Raw genomic sequence first — 27,158 nt, forward strand, 5'->3', positions numbered from 1 at the left:
GGGGATGGGGGACATGTTGTCATGGGGGGTGGGGGCTACAGAGATCAGTGACAGGGACATGATTTATTCTATGGGCCATGGAGCAGTTAATTCCATAGCAAAAAGGTATGGAGCATTTAGAAGTTTTTTATAAACTGTATAATCCCATTATTATCACCATTAGAGATGTGAGTGACTGGTTTTCGGGGTTTCATTTCTCGCTCTGAGCGAAGGCCATGTACCAACAAGTTTATATAAACACTAACCATTACCTTAAAGGATTAGCTAGACAGACAGATGGGCGTTATCCAAGGGGCCGCTTAATACCTGTCATGCTACCATTCAGATGCATCACGCACCCAATTCAATTTTCATCCATTATACATCACAGAAAAATTGTACATGGAGGATTGTGCGATGATAATAACAGTGCTATAGAGTTACAGCTAGGGCTGGGCATTCCATCCTCAGTGACTTTGAATATGATCAACAGGCAGGCAAACATGAAAGTCTTTGAAAGTCTAAATCTGGAGAGGGATTTTGCCCCGCAGAGGGTACACACAAGCACGCAGGAAGGAACACACGCACACATGCATGTGATACTGAAATTGTATATGGTTATCCTATGTAAAAAAAATATTGGTGCAACGCTAATAAATATAATATGATAACAAATGCGCTTTTCCCCGCGTTGGATACTGTCGCTGTCCGCGGTTCTGAAACAATCTTCAGAGCGCCGTAGAATTGGCGCCTTTCCCTATATGTTGTTATGTGCATAATAGAAAAGTTAACCAGAATATTGGGATAAAGAACAATGCGGCAGAGGCAGCAGAGATGACAAAACAGCCCTTGCCTTAGGCTAATTTATAAGAAAATTGAGGACAGGAGAAACCCTAACTTAATTAGGTCAATAATCAATAGCCTAACTGTTAAATGTGCCTGGCTTTAAAAATCATTTATATAATGTATATCTACAGAAATAAGACAGATGTTGCTTCTGTTGCCTGTTTGAGTGTTTGTTTAATAGCCTTTAATAGCCTTTAATAGCCTACTGATTCGGTGAGTACCAAGCCTCATGCAAAGGAAAAATTACTGATATTTCGGATATTTCAAAGATTTGTCTGTTTTTAATCTTGGCAATGCTGTAATAAAGTTTGTTTTCTTTATGTTAGAACAGACTGGTATTACTTATAATTGATTTAGTGTTGTTTACACTGTTCCAAACAGGCAGGAAATGTATATTGTAATGTAACAGCACACAAAACATGCACGCAGCTCTCGGCTCTCACTCCTATACCCTCCTTTTTCTTGATCTCCGTCTTATTGTTATTATTACAATTATCATTATGATCATCATTATAATAAATAATAAGTCATGTTGTTATCATTAGAAGGCTTGGTATAGTAGCCTTAGTATAACCACCATCGAGCTGTAGGCCTAAGAGCGCATTCTGCTTAGTCTTATTACCATCATTTACTGTAGGCCTATATTTGAATATATAGGCTACTGTATCAATCAATTCATTTGATTATGCCATCACACAGCATACGAGACATTCATGCTTTGAAATGCAATCAAGCATTTTGGTTTTACAATTAAAATGTTAAAAAAAGGGGAGCTTTGAATAATTAAACCCAAACAATAAATAAAACGCAATTCACGAATGCATGCAATTGTTTTCATTCTGCTGTAATAAAGATTGTATATATGTATTTATTTCCTTCACTAGAACACTCTGTGGTGCACTTATTTATTTCGTTTTGTTTATACTGTTCCAAATGGTCAGAATTGTTTTAAATATTTGAATCTAACGGCAACTGTTTGGCACACATAATAATCACGCTTGCTCCTATACCCTCCTTTTTCTCAATCTCCAGTAGTTTCCACGACTACAGTCAAATGTCTTCCGCATCTGACTTCCCCTTTCCCTCCTGAGCAACCAGTAAACATTCAGCGTTTCAAGTTTCTTTTTCACGTCCTCCGCATCCCTTTTGCTGTCACGTGTCACAGTCTTCGGAGTTTGCGATAACAAATGTATTGATGTGATTATGACAGTCTATAGGTCAGGCCCTATTGGTCACATGCACGCAATGCTTTTCTGTTTCACGTAAAGAGAGCAAGGATTGAGGGAATAGAGAATGTTTTTACTAAACCAGTTAGGGATTTCGGTGAGATAACGTTTCAATCAGAAACAAATAAGAAACTAAATGGCTGACATGATGTTACAGCTTCAGCACGGACAGCACAATAAATACTTGCTGTGCTATGGTGCCTTTTCGCTGAAGTAGGGGTGAGAGCGAGACAACGTGCACCAGTCACACATGCAGACAAGCTCAGTGCATATGTAGTTGGTTTTATTCAAAGAGAGTGTGTCTGTCTATATATGGAAAAATAAGTTTAAACATTTCGACCAATCGATTGGTTGAAAGAACCGGACGACTCTCGGTCGACCAAGATTTTTTTTAGTCGGGGACAGCCCTAACGCAAACACACATAAATGAATGCACACATGTGGCACACACACCACACGCACAAACACTTACTCACTCACTCGCTCGCTCGTACGCACGCACGCACGCACGCACGCACGCACGCACACACACACACACAACCCCTCTGGACCCTGTCACTCATTGCCCTGTTAAGACGGAGCACAGCAGCTTTAAAGTTCCATCCCCCTCTCTTAACATTCCAGTAGTTGGTCACTGTAGAGCCGACCCATGTAATGTCACACTGTCGTGCCCTTAGCTGAACAAGATGCTTTTCCAGCCCCTCAGTGTGAAGGACAAAGACCTCTATTGTTTGGTTAGAGAGAGAGTGGGGAGAGAAGAGAGAGTGGCAGGTGTGTCGTGTTACACTAAAATATATCCCCTCCAGTCCGGCAAGAGATGAGTGATGAAAACAGTGTCCTGCAGCATGTTGGCCCTGTCAGAGGGATGTGACTGTGTGTGTGTGTGTGTGTGTGTGTGTGTGTGTGTGTGTGTGTGTGTGTGTGTGTGTGTGTGTGTGTGCGTGCGTGCGTGCGTGCGTGCGTGCGTGCGTGCGTGTGTGCATGCGTGCGTGCATGCGTGTGTGTGTGTGCGCATGTGGGCGGGCGTGCGTGTTTTGTCTGTGTATACTTCCGCATGTGTGTCCGACGTGTCTGAGAGGGGAAGTGCTCATATGACAGAGAGAGCAGGAGGTTCCAGACCTCCACCTTATCCCTCCTCACCCCAGGTGAGAGAGGAGGGACACCTGTCAGAGAGCTATGCATCAATAGGACAGGTACCCTCGCCCTCCATCTACCTCCGTCTACCACTGTGCTCCGAGCATAAGTGTTTGCTAGCAAACAATTGCAAGGTTGTCCATTTTCATGACAAAGCGGTGTCTGTAGAATAAAGAACTGATTGATAAGCAACCGGGGGCAAATCTCGGGTGAAGAAGCATAGTAAGATGATCAGAACCTGATAAACTTCTATGTTGTACACCGCAGTCGTCATATTAGGGATATCTAGGTGAAACGTTTTCCTGAAAATTGGTACATGCTTACTTAGGGAAATCTATGTGAAATATCAATATCTCTTGAAACCAAGGCATGTTACTTTCACTTCTTTGTTTCCTTCGTTACAGGTCATGAGAATCTATAGTCTGAAGCTGCAGCAATATCCCTTGATCCAAGGGCTGCACCTGAAACTATATAAGATCACAAGTGAAGTGTTCATTAGAGAAGTCCTTATCAACTAGTGGAATGGAAGAAGAATTCCTCACTACTGGCAGACTGTCAGAACATCATGTCTAATAGTTATCTATGTGGGACAGATACCAGTGTGGAAGAGCTGGTCACTTTTAAAGGACTTGGTGAATGATTACCTTGCCAATAGGACGATTGAATATTATTGTCTTGCAGACAATTCTTTTTTGTGAGTTTCCTCCTAATACAGGATGTGGTAGGGACATCATCATTACACCTGGGAATACTTATTTTCTATAACTTTGTTTGGAATGTATTTCTTATTGTAACAACAAGTACAATATGATCTTTGTGTTTTATAGAAATACAAGGTGTTTAATGTGAATGAATGTATGCTTAAATCTAATGTTTTTTACACTGTCTATTTTTTCATGTTTTCTAAAAAAACATTTTAAGTATATTTCTTTTTAAAATGGCCTAGGGGAGAATGTAAGAATATTTTGAAGATAAATACACAACGCAGAGGACTAAACGTCAATAGAGGACTAAAGGTCAAGAGGGAATTAACGATCAATGGAAATAGTAGTTTTTCTGTAATAGGGAATTAATGATCAATGGGTCAGAGATGGGTCAGAGAATTTCAGTCCGGGACTCATAGCTACATGGCAAGTTCTCATTGGTCCAAATTGTTTATACATTGAGCCTGAAATAGGACTTGTTATTTGGCCATTGGCCCAGGTTTATTGCAAGGAATTCTAATTGGTCAACCACAGGCTAGGGTTGGGTTATAAAACTACATCCTGTCCCTCCTCAGAATCACTGAGGAGAGAATCACTGAGGAAAGGGGAGAATGATTATCTACCTCTCAGCATAACATCTATGATTCGTCCTCTTTGAATAAGCCTATTTTTCTCCTCCTGATTTGCCTTGGGGTCTGTGTTATTGATGAGTAACATGCTAACACTGGGTGTATTGATACACCGCCCAAAGTGTAATTAATAACTTCAACATGCTCAAAGGGATATTCAATATCTGCTTTAAAAATATATATATATATATATCTTCCAATAGGTACCCTTCCTTACAAGGCATTGGAAAGCCTCCCTGGTGTTTGTGGTTTAACCTATTTGAAATTACCTGCTTGACTGAGGGACCTTACAGATATGTGTGGGGTATAGGGCTGTCGATTGAAAGTCGTCTGTTCTTTCGACCCAATCGATTAGTCAATTTAAAAAAATAATCTAATATATTCATTGAGCTTGTCTGATGCTTTAAGCTTATGGTTTGATAAAATAAGACAAATGCCTCAAGAGGGCACCAGAGATCTAAATAACCAGAATAAAAAAACCTGACCCAACTATTCTCCTCCCACTCCTGCTGGCTTTCGCAGATTCTGCCATTACTCTCCAGAAGTTTCTGGTAATAGGCTGCACGAGGAGTCTGCAACATTTCAAATGTGGAATACCGATTTATCTTACCATTTCTACCGATCAGTTATGGTTTTCATATGCAGATTTTCGTGAAACAGTCAATCTCAAACGTCAATCTCAAAATCATTGTCATGTGGTTAATCAAAATTCTATCCAAATCTAAATGAAAATGATACAAACCTACAAAGTAACTTCGATTGGCATTGCAAACTATGTAAAAATAGCTTACATAAAGCCAACAAATAAAAACATTGCAGCCTGCAGGTAGAAAATATCCTGTTAAAAATAAATGTCCAGGCTCAATATATAAACAGCTTTGGGGCGGCATCTGAGCCGCCCGTCTGCCCAGCTCCATCTGAGCCGCCCGTATGTCCTGAGCCACTAGAGCCGTCCGTCAGGATTCCGTGAAACATAAGATGTTCCAGTTTTTGATGTCCTGTTGGTAGGATTTTTGTGATCATACCTCATATAATTTATTGTCCAATGATTGTATGGGGCAAGTAATACTGACGTAACGGCAGCTTTCCCACTCGGCTTCTGCGGATCCTTACGAGGCACCCCTCCCTGTGTCCTCTGTACCTGCGTCTCTTTCTCTTGCCAATAGCGGGGATGTTGGCCTTATCGGGTGTTCGCAGTATATCCTGTGCGTCCTGCTTGTTGAAGAAAAAAATCTTTGTCTATTCCGAAGTGAGTGATCGCTGTCCTGATATCCAGAAGCTCATTTTTTGCCGTAAGATACAGTGGCAGAAACATTATGTACAAAATAAATTACAAATATCGCGAAATAAAAACCACACAATAGCACAATTGGTTAGGCGCCTATAAAACTGCTGCCATTTCTTTGGGTGCCATTTTATTTATATACACTAACAATCAAACGCAAACAATTCACCCAATGAAGTTATGAATCAATGAATGTGCACAAATTAGCAGGAGAGAGCGCATTCTGGAGAGAGAAGTGCATTGTGCAAGGGGCGCATGATCAATCCGACGTCTGCATTGGCCATGCAGCATTTACGGTGATATGGCTTCAGCAGTTGTCAGGGCCTTCGCGGAGCAGTGCAGAGTTTTTGTCAAGGAAGTGAGTTTCTGTTTTCTACAGGATGTACCTCCCCCACCTACCGTCAGCCAATCATGTCAATGCGGAGCTATACAGAGCCCTCCGCATTGTTACCTCCAAATGGAGCCTCCGATCACATTTTCGATCAAGCATAAATTGGCTTTTAGTCTAGGCCTCCGCAATGGATTAGTTCACTGAGAAAGCCACTTTTTATTTTTTATAAATTTTATTAATTTGTAAACAATTCTAAAAACATAATTCTACTTCGACATTATGGGGTGTCAATGACACAAAATACCTATTTAATCCATTTTAAATTCAGGCTGTTGCACAACAAAATGTGAAAAAAGTCAAAGGGTGTGAATACTTCTGAAGGCACAGTATATATTAAAAGTGGGCAGAATAAATCTCCATATGTAGTGGTTCAGTTTCTAAGACAACAGGTAATACATAACCATATGGATTATCAATCCCTTCAAATCCACTCAGAACTGATTTGAAATCAAACATACCTCTGGACTTAATTCCAATCAAAACCCGCTATAGAACGTAAATAGATCTAATTGAATTGATTACAAATTCAAACTTCACTGTCAAAAGGTGTAAAAGTAGTGGTAATAAAACATCCCTAGCCTGCATATTCTGTTTAGCATTCCATTCATAGCTAGACTGCATGGAATCCATACCAGCGTTGCCTGCCCTGAGGGTAGTGATGTCCTAACCAGACAGGACCAGACTATAGATCCTCTATACTCTTAGGCCTGTAATTTACCGTCTGCCGAGACCCTTTAAAACTACACTTTGGGATTCTTTTCTCAGCACACTGGCAGCCCGGTCACAAAAATGTAAAAGACCATTAAACAGGCACCCAGATGTCAGATTGTGGCGATGGACACAGGGGAGAGATGTGGCCGAGCCTGATCCCCTGGTAGTACTGGTTCCACTTCAAACTCCTAGCCCACACAGATGGGCTAGTGTTAACCCTCGCAAGGCTGCAGGCCCAGACGGCCTTCCCAGCCACGTCCTCAGAGTGTGCGCAGACCAGCTGGCTGGTGTGTTTACGGACATATTCAATCAATCCTTATCCCAGTCTGCTGTTCCCACATGCTTCAAGAGGGCCACCATTGTTCCTGTTCCCAAGAAAGCTAAGGTAACTGAGCTAAACGAATACCGCCCCGTAGCACTCACTTCCGTCATCAAGAAGTGCTTTGAGAGACTAGTCAAGGACCATATCACCTCCACCCTACCTGACACCCTAGACCCACTCCAATTTGCTTACCGACCCAATAGGTCCACAGACGACGCAATCGCAACCACACTGCACACTGCCCTAACCCATCTGGACAAGAGGAATACCTATGTGAGAATGCTGTTCATCGACTACAGCTCAGCATTTAACACCATAGTACCCTCCAAACTCGTCATCAAGCTCGAGACCCTGGGTCTCGACCCCGCCCTGTGCAACTGGGTACTGGACTTCCTGACGGGCCGCACCCAGGTGATGAGGGTAGGTAACAACATCTCCACCCCGCTGATCCTCAACACTGGGGCCCCACAAGGGTGCGTTCTGAGCCCTCTCCTGTACTCCCTGTTCAACCACTACTGCGTGGCCATGCACGCCTCCAACTCAATCATCAAGTTTGCGGACGACACTACAGTGGTAGGCTTGATTACCAACAACGACGAGACGGCCTACAGGGAGGAGGTGAGGGCCCTCGGAGTGTGGTGTCAGGAAAATAACCTCACACTCAACGTCAACAAAACAAAGGAGATGATTGTGGAAACAGCAGAGGGAGCACCCCCTTATCCACATCGACGGGAATTGATGGAAATGTATGTAAAAATGTATCACTAGCCACTTTAAACAATGCCACTTAATATAATGTTTACATACCCTACATTACTCATCTCATATGTATATGTATACACTGTACTCTATATCATCTACTGCATCTTGCCATCTTCATGTAATACATGTATCACTAGCCACTTTAAACTATACCACTTTATGTTTATATACCCTACATTACTACATTACTCATCTCATATGTATATACTGTACTCTATATATATAATAAAATTTGATTTGATTTTACAGACACACACACACACACACACACAAACAGTTGGCATACCTCTCTGCTGGTCCAAGGGTTGGTAAATGCTGATACAGCCCTGCGGCTAGCTCTGGCTGGCTACATCTAAAGGCCAGACACGCACAGAGAAACCAATGAGCATTGCTGAAATACCAGAGACTTTATATCTTTATAACTAATAGCCTGTACACTAATCAAAGTGGATTAGGGTATAAATTAATTTAATCGATAAATCAAAACTAGCTGTATGAGGTGATTGAGGTCATCTGTGTGTCTACAGTGTCCCTGGATAGCCCCTTCTCAGACACTCCTCTCTTTTCCTATCCTTCCCCCTTTCCTGTCCTCCTTCAGAACTAGGCTTATACCACATCCACACGTTCCTGAGTCTAGCCTCCATCAATCTCAGTCACCTCGACACGCACCAATGACAGAAACGCACACACATTACCACCCCCCGACACACACACATACACACACACACCACCCACCCAAGTGAGTGTGCAAGATTAAACATGAATCAGATTCCTTTCCCGCTCATTGAACAGGGAGAGAGACCGGCTTACCCAGTTCAGACAGTTATTTCAGCTTAATTGATGTTCACGATTCACAATCCGCTCTTCTCTCTCTCCCTCTGGCTCTTCTGTTGTAGGAGAATAGAGAAGGCTGGGGTGGGCTCAAACCTAAAGTCATGGAATTACTACAGGAAAATCAGAGGCTAGCTATCCTGGGCCATGACAGTCTCTGCCCTTGCTTTCTAGAGTGTTGAAGTGTATTGAACAAACAAACTTAGCTAGGCTACTATGGAACGCCGTTTGGGTCTTTGCGTGTCAAAAAAGATACATGTCAAATAACACTATGCAAACAATGTTCTTACCAAAAACATAACAAAATGACAATCTGTTTCAGTAGCTATAGTTAGCTAGCTAACTATCTAGCTAGGTGTCATCATCTAAAATACCCCTAATTTATAAGACAGTTCTTATTTGATTATTGATGGTCAGACGCACCCATGTGATGCTAGCCACAATAAGGATTAGCCACAATAGTGACGTTTGCGGTTGGCCTTCAGAATAAAAGTATCTCAATAAAAGTGATGCAAATTAATAAAACTCGTGGAATCATGGAATAGATCATGCTAAACGAGGTTGGAGTGTTCTCATATCAATTCAACAAAAGACAATAATTTGTTAGTTTGACAAATATCTGTTGAAATCACACTGGAGGAAAAATGGTGCCGACAGATAGGGCAGCCGTGCTTCTAGCTCCTCGGCAACTTTGCAGTATATATTTTTTTATGTGTTATTTCTTACATTATTAGTCAAGACATTTTTTGTGTTATTACATACAACCGGAAAAAAATAAAAAATGTGTACAAGCATTTTTGCTACACCCGCAATAACATCTGCTTAACATGTGTATGTGACCAATAAAATGTTATTAAATATATTAGACCTTAGAATTGCATTGGGGGCATACTTATTTCCCTGTACGGCTTTACCTATGGATTGTGGATCAATTACATTGGGTATCAGTCTCCTCAGTGACACCCACAGAACATTATCGTCGTAGCTCTTATTGCGGGACTTTGAAACCACTGTGAATTGAGACACATTTATTGTACCAATACACCTACTATTTGTATTGAACACTATTCCAGAGGAAAAACAATACGACGTGGATGTTTTGGAACCTGATAACTCTGAGGACTGGGAAAAAAGCACTTGGGTACTGAGTAGACTGATACCCCATTTCATTGATTCCCAATCCTTAGGTAAGACTGTACAGTGCAATATGAATGTCAATACGCACAATAGGCTGACTGGGGAGATGATTTCCCACAGTCAAAAGTCCCGCAATAAGAGCTACGATGTTAATATTTGCGTAAACTCTTCACAGTTGTGTTCTGTGAATGTCACTAAGTAGACTGATACCCCATTTCATTGCTCCACATCCCCAACACTCCAACCTTGTTTAACATTATCTAGTCTAAATATGGCATGATTCCACCAATTATAACCTTCTGCATCACTTTCAAAGAGGGACTTTTATTTTGAGGACGAAACATAAATTCAACTATTGTGGCTAATCTTTATTGTGGCTAGCTTCACAACACATACCCCGGTCAGGTCACACCATACTGTACTAGCCAGATGAAGCTAGCTGGCTGCTTATAACTTTAGTTTTGGGCAACAGGGTTAAATATCTGGCTAGCTAGTTATTTCAATAGGATAACAACAAGTGTCTACCTAACTAATACTTAGTCTCATGGATTCCAAAATCATTGCTAAGAATATTGAAAATTACTTCAGTTTCTACTGGTCATTGTTTTTGGACTGCTTGCATTGTTGCTAGCTAGGTACCATGCTAAAGCTAGCTAGCTACCCCAGAAGTTGCTAAAAATATCTGTATCAAAAATATTAGCAAAAAATGTTGATCCTGCTTGTTTGATCCTGATCTAATTTCAAATGCTCACACAGATGTTTTCCATTCCGTCTAACAAATAATGCCTTACCAACGCAATATCGTACAGCTTTGACAGTGATCGTAATGGTGGCGCTTGGACTGCACGTGCATGTTCAGCACACACTACATTCTATAATAGAATTGTGTTATTTGACATGTCAAATTGAAAGCTTATTTGACGTGTCAAATAGTATTATTTGATGTGTATCCTTTTAGACATGCAAAGACCCAAACAGCGTTCCATAGGCTACATCACGTGAACTAAGAGAAGAAACGCAATTTAAATGCAGTGTCAGATTTATTAAAAAGCAATATACAAATAAATACATTTAATTTCTTCTCAGAAGCTGTCAATGTATACTAGATGCACTGCAACAGACCCCTTGACTTTTTCCACATTTTGTTATGTTACAGCCTTATTCTAAAATGGATTAAATAAATAGAAATCTCATCAATCTACACACAATACCCCATAATGACAAAGTGAAAACAGGTTTTTAGACATTTCTGCTAATTTACTACATATAAAAAACAGAAATGCCTTATTTACATAAGTATTCAGACTCTTTGCTATGAGACTTGAAATTGAGCTCCAGTGCATCCTGTTTCCATTGATCATCCTTGAGATGTTTCTACAACTTGATTGGAGTCCACCTGTGGTAAATTCGATTGACTGGACATGATTTGAAAAGGAACACACCTGTCTATATAAGGTTCCAATGTTGACAGTGTATGTCAGAGTAAAAACCAAGCCATGAGGTCGAAGGAATTGTCCGTAGAGCTCTGAGACAGGATTGTGTCGAGGCACAGATCTGGGGAAGGGTACCAATACATTTCTGCAGCATTGAAGGTTCCCAAGAACACAAGAACACAGTGGCCTTCATCATTCTTAAATGGAAGAAGTTTAGAACCACCAAGACTCTTCCTAGACCTGGCTGCCCAGCAAAACTGAGCAATCGTGGGAGAAGGGCCTTGGTCAACCTGATGGTCACTCTAACAGAGCTCCAGAGTTACTCTGTGGAGATGGGAGAATCTTCCAGAATGACAACCATCTCTGCAGCACTCCACCAATCAGGCCTTTATGGTTGAGTGGCCAGACGGAAGCCACTCCTCAGTAAAAGGCTCATGACAGCCCGCTTGGAGTTTGCCAAAAAGCACCTTAAGGACTCTCAGATGATGAGAATCAAGATTCTCTGGTCTGATGAAACCAAGATTGAACTATTTGGCCTGAATGCCAAGCATCATGTCTGGAGGAAACCTGGACACTATCCCTACGGTGAAGCATGGTGGTGGCAGCATCATGCTGTGGGGATGTTTTTCAGCGGCAGGGACTGGGAGACTAGTCAGGATTGAGGGAAAGATGAACAGAGCAAAGTACAGAGAGATCCTTGATGAAAACCTGCCCCAGAGCGCTCAGGATCTCAGACTGGGGCGAAGGTTCACCTTCCAACAGGACAACGACCTAAGCACACAGCCAAGACAACGTAGGAGTGGCTTCGTGACAAGTCTCTGAAAGTCCCTGAGTGTCCGAGCCAGAGCCTGGATTTGAACCTGATCGAACATCTCTGGAGAGACCTGAAAATAGTTGTGCAGCGACGCTCCCCATCCAACCTTACAGAGCTTGAAAGGATCAGCAGAGAAGAATGGGAGAAACTCCCCAAAAACAGTGTACCAAGCATGTGGCATCATACCCAAGAAGACTCGAGGTCGTAAACGCTGCCAAAGGGGCTTCAAAAAAGTACTGAGTAAAGGGTCTGAATACTTATGTTAAATGTGATATTTTTCAAAAATGTCTAAAAACGTGTTTTTGCTTTGTCATTATGGGGTATTGTGTGTAGATTGATGAGGAAAAAAACGATTTAATCAATTTTAGAATAAGGCTGCAATGTAACAAAATGTGGAAAAAGGGGTCTGAATACTTTCCGAATGCATTATACTAGTTTGGTTACGTTAGAGTTAATCAAATGTAATATTTTAACAATGAAATACAAGGATTGAAATACTCTAGGCTTGATTCCGACTTCAAAACATCCCCAGTGAGTTATGGGGAGCTTTATTTCTTCCCTTGCCTGCTGTGGGGATTCTAGGCATAGCCTGGTGTTTTGTTCAAAGGCTGCGAGTTTCAGAGCAATGTGCGTGTGTGCTGTGTGTGTGAGACCCAGACTGTTTCTGTAATCTAATAACAGTTTCTATAGACACCAAGGACAGATATAACCTCCAAACCAGGAGCCTGGTAACCAACAGACTCTGATGACTGGCAATGAGGACAATCCTTAGAGAGAGAGGGGGAGGGGAGGGGAGTGAGAGAGCGAGAGAGAGGAGAGATAGAAAAAGAGAGATGGAGGCAGGGAGAGCAAGAAACAGGCAGAGATATATTATTGAAAGTGATAGAGGGAAGGAAGGACAAGAGAGGGGAGAGAGGTGGTTGTAATGCCTTAGGAATAACCATGGCGTTGCTTGCTAATATCAGTTACTTTCAGGGTCAAGACTAATATACCACCACATCACGCACATGAACATGTAAACAAAATCTGTTCTATGAACAAAGGACGACTTACATCACATGAAATGTCAAACAAATTCATCAATCTCCGAACCCCTAGTTCCAATCTATCATGTCAACTAAAGGCATGATCCTCTAGCCTGGTCCGAGATCGGTTTGTGCTGTATAGCCAACACTTATGGTCACAATACAGCACAAACAGATCTGGGACCAGGCCAATGTCCCTCTAGGCAGGCCCTGTATAGGTAGTGACTCATCTCAACGAGCCTCTCCGGACATTGTTAGGACATTCATCAGAGTTAGGGGTCAGAGGTTGTGTGTAGCCCCACCACACCAATAACCCCCTCTCGCTCTCCCTCTCTGTTGAGTGCAGTCAGTGGCAGCAGTGGTAGTATTGTAACAGGCAGGGCTGGGATACACACTGGCACAGCTGGACCTGGGGGCACACTCTCCTCTTTCCCCACACAAACACACACACATTTGCTTACTTTAGTCCTGTCCTTTAGCAAACCTCTTGTAAGATATATTCAGCGCCTAATACACTAAAACATCTATATTTATTATCTTGTTCATGCTGCTGCAGTAGAGACCTCATGTAAATCAAATTAAACCTCTTAGATTCCTGCGGAAATCTTGATTATAGGACTTAGAAGAAACGGTAAAAACCTCCTCTGGGTGCTATGGAGATAAACTTCAGAGAAAGAGAGACATGGAGGGAGAAAAAGAGAGGGGGAGAGAGAGAAAGAGAGATAGGGAGAGAAAGAACGCGTGAGAGGGAGAGAAAATGAGACTGGAAGGGAGAAAGAGAGACACGGAGGGAAGAGAAATGTTCAAAAGCTATGTGGCCCCTACAGAGTGGGGTCGAGGGCCAAACCAGTCCTATAAGAGACGCTAGCTAAAGGCCCCTAGGGGGGAACGAAGGAGTGTGTGAGTGTAGCGGCGCACTGCAAGCTCTCCATCCCTTCATCCCTCCTTCCCTCCAAAAGAAGAAAGAGAGAGAGACCAAGTGGGAAATGATGATTTAGCACCAATCACTCCAAATCATTGAGGTACATCTCACAAAGTCAACCAACAGACGAGTAATGTAACACTATCCATCCCCCGTCTCAACTACGCCAGGAGGGCCACACAAACAGACAGCTTATACCACACAGACAGAACTCCGTATGCTGGGCCGGAGAAAGACTTTAGGTATCTAGATAGAAGCCCGAGGAGATAGATACATTCGATAGCCAAGTCAATGGCTCTTCTTTTAACAAGACCACGGTGAATAAAACGAGAGAGCAACATTCGGAGGGAAAAGCTTGTTGAATGTTGAGCTAGCCAGATAAGAGATATTGTATTACAGTGGGAACACTCAGCCCCTCGTCGGTGTTGTTCTAAAGGGGAGAGACAGAGTGGTGTTGTGACTAGAATGTTAAACTACGTTATCTGGGGGATATCTGACAGTACCTCTGGCCTTTCAGGAGGGATAGATAAACACTTTCAATCCCTTTCTGTGGGTAGAATAAAACACCTGTTCCTGCCCCTTTTGGTGAATCTAAACAGGTTTCGAGAGCTTCGTATGAATGGGTGAATAGACAGAAAGAGACATCTATCTATCTGATTAAAACAATGTTCATTTTCACACATCAGTAGTCACCACTACTATGCCAATGGTAGAGGTAAGGAGGTCAGACTTAAGTAATAATAGCACTGTTTTTTGTAACAAACATTTGTTTCCTTTCTCATAAGCCCTAATATTGGCCCTAATCTTCCAAAAAGCTCTGAATGAATTTCAGTCAAGTCATTACCACACAGAGAAAGAGAGAGAAGGGCTAGTGTTTCATTAGTAAAGGGAGCCAGTAGCAGGCTGTTGAGGTCCGTCTCAGTCTGGTCTCCTGTTGTCCCTAGAGGGCCCTTCCTCTCCCCTGGGCCTGGGGTTGAGAGGTCAGAGCACCAGTGTTAATGGTTAACTAACATTTGACATCAGGGTATGTCTAGAGTAGTGAGGAGGTAGGTTGGGGGTCGGAGTGTGTGTGTGTGTGTGTGTGTGTGTGTGTGTGTGTGTGTGTGTGTGTGTGTGTGTGTGTGTGTGTGTGTGTGTGTGTGTGTGTGTGTGTGTGTGTGTGTGTGTGTGTGTGTGTGTGTGTGTGTGTAAAACGCATTATTCTGATGGTCTGATGGAGGGCAGGGGTGCCCCTCGAGGGACAGCCGGGGGTCAGCATTGTCAAGGAGACCTCAAGAGTCCCAATTGTTAAAGGCGAATGTGAAAGCAGGGCCTATGAATGCAGGACACAAGGGACTAGCTGCTCCTTTAGAAGGTCCACTAGCGACCACGAGCCTCTGGACACTCATTGGCCAGACTGTCTTTTGTTACACAGAAAAAGACAAGTAATTGAGATAACTAACTATGAGAGAAGTTGAGAAGGAAAGGCTTAGAGAGGTTTCATTCTTGGTAAATAGAAAGAGGGAATGAGAGAGAGAGAGAGAGAGAGAGAGAGAGAGAGAGAGAGAGAGAGAGAGAGAGAGAGAGAGAGAGAGAGAGAGAGAGAGACTTAAGGTGCTAGGCAGTTTGCCATATCGGGAAACAAGACGCGATTTGAAAGAAAAGCCTTCACAGAGAGACAAACAGCTGTCAATATGACAGCATTCTCTCATGGGGATAGGATGTCTCTCTCCCACTTACTGCCTGAAACAAGTCAATACGAAGGCCTGTATAACATCAATGCTCTATATTACAGTTGAAATAACCATACTACAGTGTCTCTGTGAGGGTGTGAGCTATGGGTGTTTGCATTAGTGCAATCTTTAACTTAACCGAACGAAGTCTACTGCTGTATAAGAGGACATCTTTCACGCAAATATTTCTGCGTGACGTACAGACGAATGCAGATAACCCATCTTACATTTAGTACACTAAACTGTATGGGCTGTACAACACAATCAGCAACAAGGCACTCTTCGTTTCAACCGAAATTGCAGCAGAATCACCAAGCACGAACTGCTGACTAAGGCTATGTAAAAGCCCGGAGAACTATTTCAGTTAGTGAATGCGTGCGACAGACATTGCAGCAGTTTTGATCATCACACTTAACCATTCCTGCTAACCTAAGTGAAAAAGGGGCCAACATAAGCTGTTCACTTCTAAGGTGAGTTCTTCGAGGAAGGTGTCTCGCGCGCTATGATGTTGATATGTGCAAACTGCAGTTCTGCAGTGGAAAAACAACAACATTGGTTCAAGAAGTAGGGGCACCTGGTATAATAGCACGTTTTATGAACCCAGGCAACCACCAACCACCACAATACAGTAGCACACAAACAGTATGAAGTGGTAAAACCAGATCCTGTTACACCTTCCAACTACCTCTCACTAAAGAAAGACAGCACTTCTGCTGGGGCCTAAGCTCCACGTCGCTTCAATAGAACACGCAGTCAACTACACACAGTTCCAGGCGATAAATATGTTATTACAACAGTGACATCTATTACCTATAGCACATATTTTTCTTACACTTATTCCACTCTGCAAGCAGCAAACGATGTCAGGTGACTGGAAAGAGCGGAAAACCAAAATAGCTTACTTTCAAATGCTTCTCCACTTCATTTAATTCAACTCACGGTCATTCTAGCATACAAATAAGCACTGAGATATCCATCTTGAATAAATTCCTTTGCTTACTCACTCAACTCTGCCAGCGAGAAACTAGGCCTATTTAAGAAGGCCAGAAGAATATGATTTATGAACAAGGCGTTTTCTTTAGGTAATAAGACAGGTAATTATAGTTAATAATAATAAGACATGGTAATAAGCAGATCACCCATTTGCATGTATTCATTTGAGGTGCTCTCACCTGAGACAGAGACAGTCATGGGGGCCTCTAGAGGTCTGTTGTTATCCAGGTCTCTGCTGAGCTTTAGTTCCCCCGTGTCTGCATTCAGCACCAGTAGGTTCAGCTCATTCCCCGACTCAAAGCTGTAGTGGAGTTTATCCGACACGTCCGGGTCATGGGCAGGCACCTTCCCTATGATCCCTGCGGGGAAACTATTGGACTTGTTGGTCACATAGTTGTTGAAGATAATCTCAAAGTTCTGCAGAACCGGGTCGTTGTCATTGATGTCGACTAAACGGACGTGGACTGTGGCCCGGCTGACGAGCGGAGCGGACGTGGCCTGGACCACGATGACGAACTCGGTTCTGGACTCGTAGTCGAGGTCCATGAGGGCGGTGAGGTCGCCTTTGAAGATGTCCAGCTTGAAGACCTCTGGGATGTTCCCCTCCACGATCTGGTACATGATCTGAGCGTTGGTTCCCTCATCTGGGTCGGTGGCGCTGATCCGAGCCAAGACGGAACCGACGGGACTGTTCTCCTCTACGTAGATAAACAGTTCGTCCTTCTCGAACACGGGCGCGTTATCGTTGATATCCAGTACTGACACCTGGATGTCCACCGCTGCTTTGAGAGGAGGGATCCCCTTATCCACAGCGAAGGCCTTCAGGGTATACACAGGCACGTTCTCTCTGTCTAGCTTCCTGGCTGTTCTGATGATGCCAGAGTAGGGCTCGATGAAGAAGTCCCCCTCTCCGTCATCTCCACCCTGGAAGGTGTAGCTCAGCCTGCCGTTGGATCCAGAGTCCCTGTCGGAGGCAGATATCTGGAGCACGCTGGTGTAAACGGGTGCGTCCTCGAATACAGTTCCCTGATACATGTCCCGTAGGAACTGAGGTGTGTTGTCGTTGGCATCCAGGATTATTATCTCCACATAGGTTGTATCGGACTTCTGAGGAATGCCGTTGTCCCTGGCGATGATGGCTAACGTGTACGACGCCTGGTCCTCGTAGTCTATCTCCATCTGGGTGGTGATGGCGCCCGTGTCGGGGTCGATCTTAAACTGGGGGACGTTGTCCTCCATGATGTACGTGATGCGAGCGTTTTCACCTGTGTCTTCGTCGGTGGCACTGATGACGACCACGGTGGACCCAATGGGCCGGTCCTCGCTAATCATCACCTGGTAGTTGGCGCTCTGGAACACGGGACGGTGCGTGTTGGCGTCCGTGACGTTGATGAACACCTGTGCCATGTCATAACGCGTGCCGTCCGAAGCAGTCACCGTCAGCACATACTGGCGCTCCTGTTTGTAGTCTAAGGGTAACGCCAAGGTGATGAGCCCACCTCCACTCTGACTGGTGATGGCGAAACGGTTCCTGGTGTTTCCGCTAGAGATCTGATAGGTTACGACGCTATTTACATCTCTGTCGATGGCTGTCACTGTCAACACACTGGTCCCCACCACAGCATCCTCATTAATCTTTAGAGAATACACCTTCTCTGTGAAGGTCGGGATGTTGTCGTTCACATCTAGGACCGTGATGCTCACGCTGGCCGAGGATGACATCACAGGTATCCCACAATCCCTCGCTTCCATGCCGAAGGTATAGAACTCGGTGGTTTCCCTGTCGAGCTCTGCGGCGACCGTGATCCACCCAGTGCTATTGTTGATGGTGAAAGGGAAACCAGGGGAGGTGTCGGTGAGACGGTACTCCAGACGAGCGTTATTCCCAGAATCAGCGTCTATAGCCTGGATGTGGATTACTGAGTAGCCAATGGCCACATTCTCCAGCACAGTGGCTTGGAACGGCGTGCTGACGAACATAGGAGCGTTATCATTTACGTCAACCACCTGGACCACCACCATCCCAGTCCCGTTGATCAACGGAGGCCTGCCACCATCCTGAGCTTTAATCCGTAAATTATACTCCCTAATCATCTCGTAATCCAGGGGATTGATGACATCGATGACCCCAGTGGGAGAGTGGATGTAGAACTGTCCCTTCACGTTGCCACTGATGATGCTGTAGTGGACCTTAGCGTTGTTTCCCTCGTCTTTGTCCGTGGCCTCGACTTGAGTGACTTTAGAGTTGACAGCCACGTTCTCAGGGATTTGGACCACGTAACGTTTCTCACTGAACTGGGGGTAGTTGTCGTTCTCGTCCTCTACAGAGATGTTGACGGTGGCCGTTGCGCTCCGGGGTTCAGGGTCTTTCCCCTGGTCGTTGGCTTCCACGATCAGCTGGTACTGGGACGTGGTCTCTCTGTCGGGCCGCTCTCTGATCCTCACTAGCCCGTGGCGTGGGTCGATATCAAAACCAGCGTTCACTCCGCCGCTGTTGACTATTTTATAGACCATATTGGCGTTGGAGGGAGCGTCTCCGTCTGTGGCTCTTATGGTCATGACCTCAAAGCCCACCTCTACATTCTCCCGTATGGTTACCCGGTATTCAGTCTGCTCGAACACCGGGCCGTGGTCGTTGGTGTCGCTGACCGTCACGGTGAGGTAAGACGTGGCTGAGCGCCGTGGGGAGCCGTTGTCTGTTACCATTACTTTGAAGACGTGTGTGTCTTTGACCTCTCTGTCTAAAGGCTGCACTGTTGTAATAGCACCTGTCTGAGGGTTTATCACAAAAAAGTCGTTGGATCTGCTGTCAAAGAGGGCCTCCATTCCATACTCTATTCTACCGGCCTCTCCGTCATCCGGATCATTGGCCTTCAGTGTGATGACACGGGTCCCTGATGGTTCATTCTCGGGAACAGACACCTGGTAGTTGGGGAGCTGAAACTGGGGAGGTGTGTTCACATTTCTCCGTTTTCGGTGGTTCCATTTGACAGGCACAATCTGGATGGTGTGTGAGGGTGTGTGCTGCTCATGGGTCTCTCCCTCAGCCACTGTCACCAACCGCAACCTCACGCGCACGGAGACGCGGACGCGCCGGTCACTCAGAGCACGCAGTGTACAATACAAATGCACCTCGCTCAGCTCTCCTTCACCCAAACAGTAGTTGTCGTCCAGCAATATATTGCCATGTTTAAAAACTGCTCTCAAGTCTTTCCCAGTAGTACATGAGGCAGAAAAAGTGGTATTTCGCGAAAAGGCAGGCAAAAGTTCTGTTACATTCACAAGCAAATTACCCGCGGATAGGCAGGAAGTTGCTTCCAGTTTGGAAAAGTAATTGATGTGAATGTCGGGCTTACCTATTGTGCTCTTTCTCTTGTATTTGATAAAACAGTCCTGTCCGTGTACAAATGTATTGAAATGTGTCAAAACAAAATTCTCAGACGTCAACGACCCTATCCTGATATAGACAGGCACTGGGTTCCTCAATAAGCGCATACAATCCACTGTTCGGTACAGACGGAGAGCTCCTTCTTGCCATTCCACTTGTAAAAAGTTCTGAATGTATTTAGGAGTTAAAGTCCTGTCGATTTTGTAAGTCCAACCGGGCCCCAGGGACATATTTGCCAAAACGGTCCCAGTTTGTAACGTCTCCGAAAGGTGTAGCTCGAAACATCCCAGCAAGGGCACATTGATAAGAACACAAACCCAGATCCAATTCATCGGTAATTCCATGGTTTAAAACTCCAACAAATCCCATTCAACCTCATCGAAACACCTCCACAAAAACATTAACTATCCCTCTCCCTTTTTCTTTTATCCTTCATGGTGAAGTTTTAAAGTGGAGAACACGCGTATATCCAGAGTATCCACGGAGCGCAGTCACATTATTCCACGGGCAAGTTTAAATGACTACAAAATGGCTCCGCGGCTCCCCTCCTCTGAGAGTTGATTAGCATAAACCTGCTGTGTTCGGCTCACCGGGACACTTTCGCAGGGGGCTTTCTCTTTGACATTCGGAAGTGTCCTGAGCTGATGACGATTGCGCATTCGGACCATTGTTATAACAATACAGAGAGCTTGTTAACACGCGCATTGTGTGTTTGAGGGTCACTAGAACTTTCTTATAAAACGAGTTTGGCATCATTGAAACTTTCTCTGATGTTTTGTATTGAGCTTGTCACCTGGGAAAATGGTATATTGTTAGACATGTGTCTGGCCACGGTTCCAAGAAAATTAGCACACAATTACCTTTTGGAAAAAGTTAAGCTGTTTGGTCAACGATTCGCTATTGTTATGGTTAGTACTCTAGAGCTCATCATTTGCATATCCATTCTGAATAAATAGTTTACAATAAATTATTGATTTAGAATTGGCCCATGTGCTTGGATTTGTACTGTGGAGTTGGATTATCACTTATTATGGTCAGTTTATGAATTTATTTTCAGAATATATATAACTCTCCAGATCATCCATTTGAAATGAGATTTTAATCCATTGCTTCCTCCATCCTACCATTAAAATGGGTACCAACATAAATGTAGCCTTATTTAATGAAAAGGTGTCCCTTGCACCTGTTTGTAATGTATGGGGCTTTCATTCATTTACAACTTTTGGCGAATTGTAGGTTTTATTCCCATGGAAATCCCATCACCATTGAAAATGAAGGTATGCATGGAACTAAATTAAATCATGCATAATCTGCAAAACCATTGAACAGGTACAGGTAACTGTAAAAATGAAGAAAACCCCAACATAAAGTGTCTTAATAGGGCGTTGGGTCACCACGAGTCAGAACTGCTTCAATGCACCTTGGCATGGATTCAACAAGTGTCTGGAACTCTGGGATGTGACACCATTCTTCCACAAGAAAATCCATAAATTTATGTTTTGTTGATGGTGGTGGAAAACGCTGTCTCAGGCACCACTCCAGAATCTCCCATAGGGGTTCAGATCTTGTGACAGCCATGGCTTATAGTTTACATCATTTTCATGATCATCAAACCATTGTAATTACTCGTGCCCTGTGGACAGGGGCATTGTCATCCTATGGCAGTCACAATAATGGGCTGCCCAGCATTTTATACACCCTAAGCATAATGTGATGTTAATTGCTTAATTAACTCCGGAACCACACCTGTGTGGAAGCACCTGCTTTCAATATACTTTGTATCCATCATTTACTCCAGTGTTTCCATTATTTAGGCAGTTACCTATACATTCCACCTGGTATAACATCAATACTGTTATTTTAACCACCAGAAACCATGAGTAGGAAAAGTTTAGAAGGCTCAGTATAACTTATGCGTGTTCGCCCCCTTTTGGAGAGAGTGGAAGAGGACGTGAAACTGTAAAGTAAAGTGACTCACATACATTAACTGGATTTCTTCCGTGAGGTTTTCTGCTGGCCACAGAAATCACTTACTTAAAACAATCGTAAGTTTAATCACTTAATCAAGTTATTCTATTTACATATTGGATATTTTATACAGTAGTTCAAAAGAATGCAGTTCAATGCTGAATGTGTTTAGGTGAAATGACACCAAAGGTGTCATTTGGATTGTCACAAAAGCCATCATTTTTTAAATATGCATTTCACAGTTTTTAATAATCTGTCCAAATAAATAAATTAGACAATGAATTACCATGTGTATGATTTTACACAGTCCACACTATTAATTAATACTGTACATCACAAGTACCCTAATAGGAAAAAGTATCAACTGAGTGCAACAGTACAGAGGAAGTTTGAGTGTGTGTTTTTTGGCGAGTAGACAGGTCCAAAAGCATGATCAGTGTTCTCTTCTGTTATACAGTAGTGGTTCAGAGAATGGGATAAGGCCTGTGGAAGGAAGTACAGTACTCTTGTCCATCAGCAGTGTGACTGAAGTCTGGAAGGTAAGGTTAGGTCCATATTGATAGTGGATAGGCCTGGGCCTAGGAAGTCTTTCTCAGGCTCAGCTGGCTGGTTCCGGAGTCCTCTCCTTGGCCACAGGGGCTTCCTTCATGCGGTCTCGTCCCTGTTGGAGTGTGTGCTCTGTGAGGCCCAGACGGACGATCTTCCCACTGCCCAGATACTCGTCCCCCTTGTACAGCACTGGAAACTGGGGGGAGATGAGAGAAGTGAATAAGAAGTTAGAAGGGAGGGTAGTGAGGAGCAGACACTGACGGAATTTTTGAAGCAAGGCTACTCATTCAATATCGAGGTAGATAAGACAGGAACGGAAAATTGATGTTAGTGGGAGACATTGATGCTGAATATTGACTACTAGTTCCTCTGAACTAACCTCCACATTTGAGCACACACACCACTATTCTCTATCGCTTCTCTATTCTACTACCCGCACTCTGGCCTCGAGCCCAGAGCTCCAAGACAAACGTGTCTCGGCCATATTGTTTTCTAAGAGCAGTGGGTTATGGGATAGCACATGAAGAAAGGGGGTAATCCAAGCGTGGACAAGGCTCTTTGTGCCCTGACTAGAGTCTGGAGTAATCCCTGTCAGGGAAACCAGAGACACACTGGAGCAGCTGGCTACGTTTGTTGGGCCTATGATAGGCCTTTGTTCGCTGGCTAATCAGGATCTTAAGTAATAACACACTGGGACTAACACTAACACACCAGCTCACACAGATGAACTAAAACGACTGTAACAGTACATGGGTTGGCTTTACTCCTAAAAGCTGACCTAATGACAATAAATCAATTTGAAAATGGCCTATAGAAATTTTGATCATAGTTTTACTTTTTTATGTTGAAAAAAACATCCCTATAGGAAGTAACAAAACCAACTGCCCAAACTCTGAAAAAGGGTGAGACAGACGGCTTACATGTCTACGTGTGGGAAGCAACAGAGGTCTTACCTGTCCTGGTGTGAGTGCTCTGATTGGCTGAGACAGCATGATCCACACAGAGCCATTCATGTTCAAGGTCACAGTTCAAGGAGCTGTGTTATTAACAAGTTACCAACACATTATCAACATGTCACTAACACTTTCGAAGTGTACATTTTTAACCCATTAAATCTGTTTAAGCCGTATGGGAGGTAAAGCTATTATTAATGACACTTCCTTACAAACTGTCTGGCCCTAACGTGTCATGTGACTCACTAAGAGGCATCTGGTGGATGAAGCGGAAGTGACACTCCATCTTAGTCTGGATCAGCTCAGTGGGAGGGTCCTCTGTCATCCAATGGAAACGATCTGTTCGTACCTCGTCTCTGAATAGAGCCGGGTGATTGGTGGTCGGACCCTGATGTTAGGGAGTTTAAAATCCGAATCAACAGCAAATAACAGCAAGGAGGCGGGAGATCTGCCTCATATCCTGTACTGTAGCTAGGCCGGTTGTTTAGGACTCAATTAGCTGTAACAGTATCGAAGAGGTAGAAACCATACCTTACCACAAACACTTCTCCAGTAGTGATGTCTTTGTCCAAAACAAACCATGCGTCCCTCTGCCCACCAATCCTAATCAACCAACCCTAGCCCTTTGGCCTAGAGTCAGGGTGAACCAACCTGAGAGGAAGAGGAAGAAAAAGAGGAAGAGAACCAGTCGTTAATGTAAAGATTTACCATTGGAAGAGCTGTACTCTTATAAGGATAGTGGGACAAGCAGTAACATAGAAGATACCACTGAGGATATCACACAGCGTTACCTTTACGTTCAGACATGATTTTCCCTTCCTCAATGGAGACAAAGTTCGCCGGTTTCGGCTCTAAATACTGACAGAAAAACAGCAACGCAGATATTGTTATTACAGACAAACGTGTTTATTCATTACTATGGCTAACGTATCTCTATAATTAACTTGATACAGTATATACCTCCAGAATGAAATCCTAAAATTTCCTCTCTCCAATAAAGCAGATGCCCATACTCTGGAAACAGATAATGATTTTCAGTGTTGCCAAACAGTCCACGAAAAAATACAATTGACTTTGTAAGCAGGGGCGAAAATCTGATATCAACCTTGGAGGGGACAATTACATTAAATTTTCTCAAGAGCAATTCCTGAGGGGGACACCAAAAGTAGTGCTGTAACACATAGCCTACGTTGTAATATGTTAAATGTATATTGAGGAACCATAATTCCTACAACTGGATAATTGATAGGTACAGTAGTTAACTGAAGGGTTTTCCCAACTTGTTCAAATGTTTAAATCATTATAATTCTACTACTAATAATAGTTATAGCAGTGCTCCTTACCAGTCCAGTATGTATGCAGGTATTCGTACTTACAACCAGCAATATCAAGAAAGGTCAGTAGGTGACAATGGTACTGTACACTGTATGGGTGTAGTTTTCATAAATACAATGAACATGGTGTGATCACATCTAAAAGAATCTCCATTGAGACCCATCACAAAGTTGGTCTCCGTATTGAATTGACCTTTTAATTTGACTTTTTCTGATACATTTATATAGTCATTAAATATGTGCACCTGGCCTGAGTCTACTACAATATCTTTGCAAGAACAAAAAGCTTAAAATAAGTACAGTTCTAAAAGCAAGATAACTACTTCAATGAAAAACCCAAACAAATCAAACAAAATATCCTTCAGTCAGTGTCTCAACTCTTCAAACAGCAGCTATGGACAAGTATGTCGCACAAACTATGCAATTTTAAATAAAATAACATGAAATAAATAATTTGTAAGTGTACTGAAAACTACTAAACAAAAGAACAAATATCAATTACACCAAGGGTTCTCAAACAGGGGTCCATGGACTAATTGCAAGGGGTCCATGAAATAAAAAAGTGTAATGAATGTAGTCAGTACCACAAGGTTTCCAGTAAGTTTACATATAATATAGAGGGGGTGGAGGTCCCTGAGGACCGCTCAAAACCTTGCCTGCCTTGCCTTGCCTCAAAATATGCAGGGGTTCCAGTACCCCAAAAAGGTTGAGAACCACTGCTATACACACTACTGAACAAAAGAACCGAGCATATGTTTGCGGGTTTCCTCAACAACACATCAGTTGCCACTTTCGCAATGCCCTCGCCTGTTGTCTCCGACACCCTGTATAGCCCAATAAACTCCTCGTGAGGGACAAGGTCATGGTCAACATAACGCAGACAGACACTCTCCTGTTCAGCACCAGAGACATCTTGAGTACCATCAACAATTAATGAAAATTGTACAAATCGGAAGAGACCTAATCTCAGCTGCAATGCCTCAAATGACTATTGGCCATGATGTTCAGAATTTCATTCCGTGCTTTGGGGCCTGTGTACATTGTGGTACGCTCTGTTAACCACTTCAGTAAAATCCTCTTCTGCCCTAAGTTTCAAAATCTGGTATAAATTCCCACTGTCATCCGTGTGGCCTCTAAAGGCTTGTCCCTGTCTTACTACATGCCGCACCGAACTAACAATTTTCATCAAGCAATGCCTTGCGTCATCCTGCTGTTTACCCCACGCGCTGGATAACTGGACCCTGATTGGATTTAGCTGGTGTGCTGTTACAATTACAAAGTGGCGGTGGGTTTGGCAGTTTTGATGTGCTGTGAATTTTTCAATGGCTTTTCTCCAGTTCCTAAATCCTGCACTAATGAAGGCAGCATCTGCTCTTTGGCCAAAAGATGGCTGGCTTGAAAACCCTTGGCTACAGTGAAAACACAACACTCCTTTTATTGATTGATAATAATGTAGCCAGGGGAAATCGCGAAACCATCTCTCTTGAAACGTCAACACTCTGTTGGCAAGAGTTTGCGGTTCTATAAATTGTGGGTGTGGCTGATATGGTTTTGTGCCATCACTGTGGTAACTGGACAATGCTGTGCCACTGTCCCCTATACTGGTGCTGCTGGCAACAAGGGTGACACTTGGTCCTGCCGTGGCTGTAACGGTAGTCCTCCTCCTCTTCAACCGAAAAGGAGGAGTATTGAGGGAACCAAGGCGCAGCGAAGTTTGAACACATAATGATTTATTAAATAAACAAAATAGACAAAGACGAAAACGAACTATACTGGATATAACTAACAAAATAACAAAACGATGTAGACAATCCTGAACGACGAACTTACATACAACGTGACGAACGAAATGAACAGGAACAGACTACATGAAATGAACAAACCGTATACAGTCCCGTATGGTGCAAACATTGACACGGACACAGGAGACAACCACCCACAAACAAACACTGTGAACCGCCTACCTAAATATGACTCTCAATTAGAGGAACGCCAAACACCTGCCTCCAATTGAGAGCCATACCAGGCAACCCTAAACCAACATAGAAACAGACAACATAGAATGCCCACCCAACCTCACGTCCTGACCAACTAACACACAAAACTAACA

General features: G+C 43.4%; 1 protein-coding gene and 1 pseudogene across 4 annotated transcripts in view; both read right to left on the reverse strand.

Annotated features, from left to right (window-relative positions):
- LOC129865276 (cadherin EGF LAG seven-pass G-type receptor 1-like) overlaps positions 1-20,775 on the reverse strand; it is a 121,180-nt gene extending 100,405 nt beyond the window's left edge. For all 4 annotated transcript variants that reach the window (XM_055937925.1, XM_055937924.1, XM_055937922.1 and 1 more), the window contains exon 1: positions 17,036-20,775. In XM_055937925.1, the coding sequence (XP_055793900.1) occupies positions 17,036-20,588 (3,553 nt within the window). In that variant the 5' untranslated portion in view covers positions 20,589-20,775. The remainder of the gene's footprint in view (positions 1-17,035) is intronic.
- A 1,503-nt stretch (positions 20,776-22,278) lies between these two features.
- On the reverse strand, positions 22,279-24,521 carry LOC129866072 (mitochondrial tRNA-specific 2-thiouridylase 1-like; annotated as a pseudogene).
- Positions 24,522-27,158: the final 2,637 nt, after the last annotated feature.

Source organism: Salvelinus fontinalis, chromosome 11 (genome assembly GCF_029448725.1).
Source record: "Salvelinus fontinalis isolate EN_2023a chromosome 11, ASM2944872v1, whole genome shotgun sequence".
Taxonomy (NCBI): domain Eukaryota; kingdom Metazoa; phylum Chordata; class Actinopteri; order Salmoniformes; family Salmonidae; genus Salvelinus; species Salvelinus fontinalis.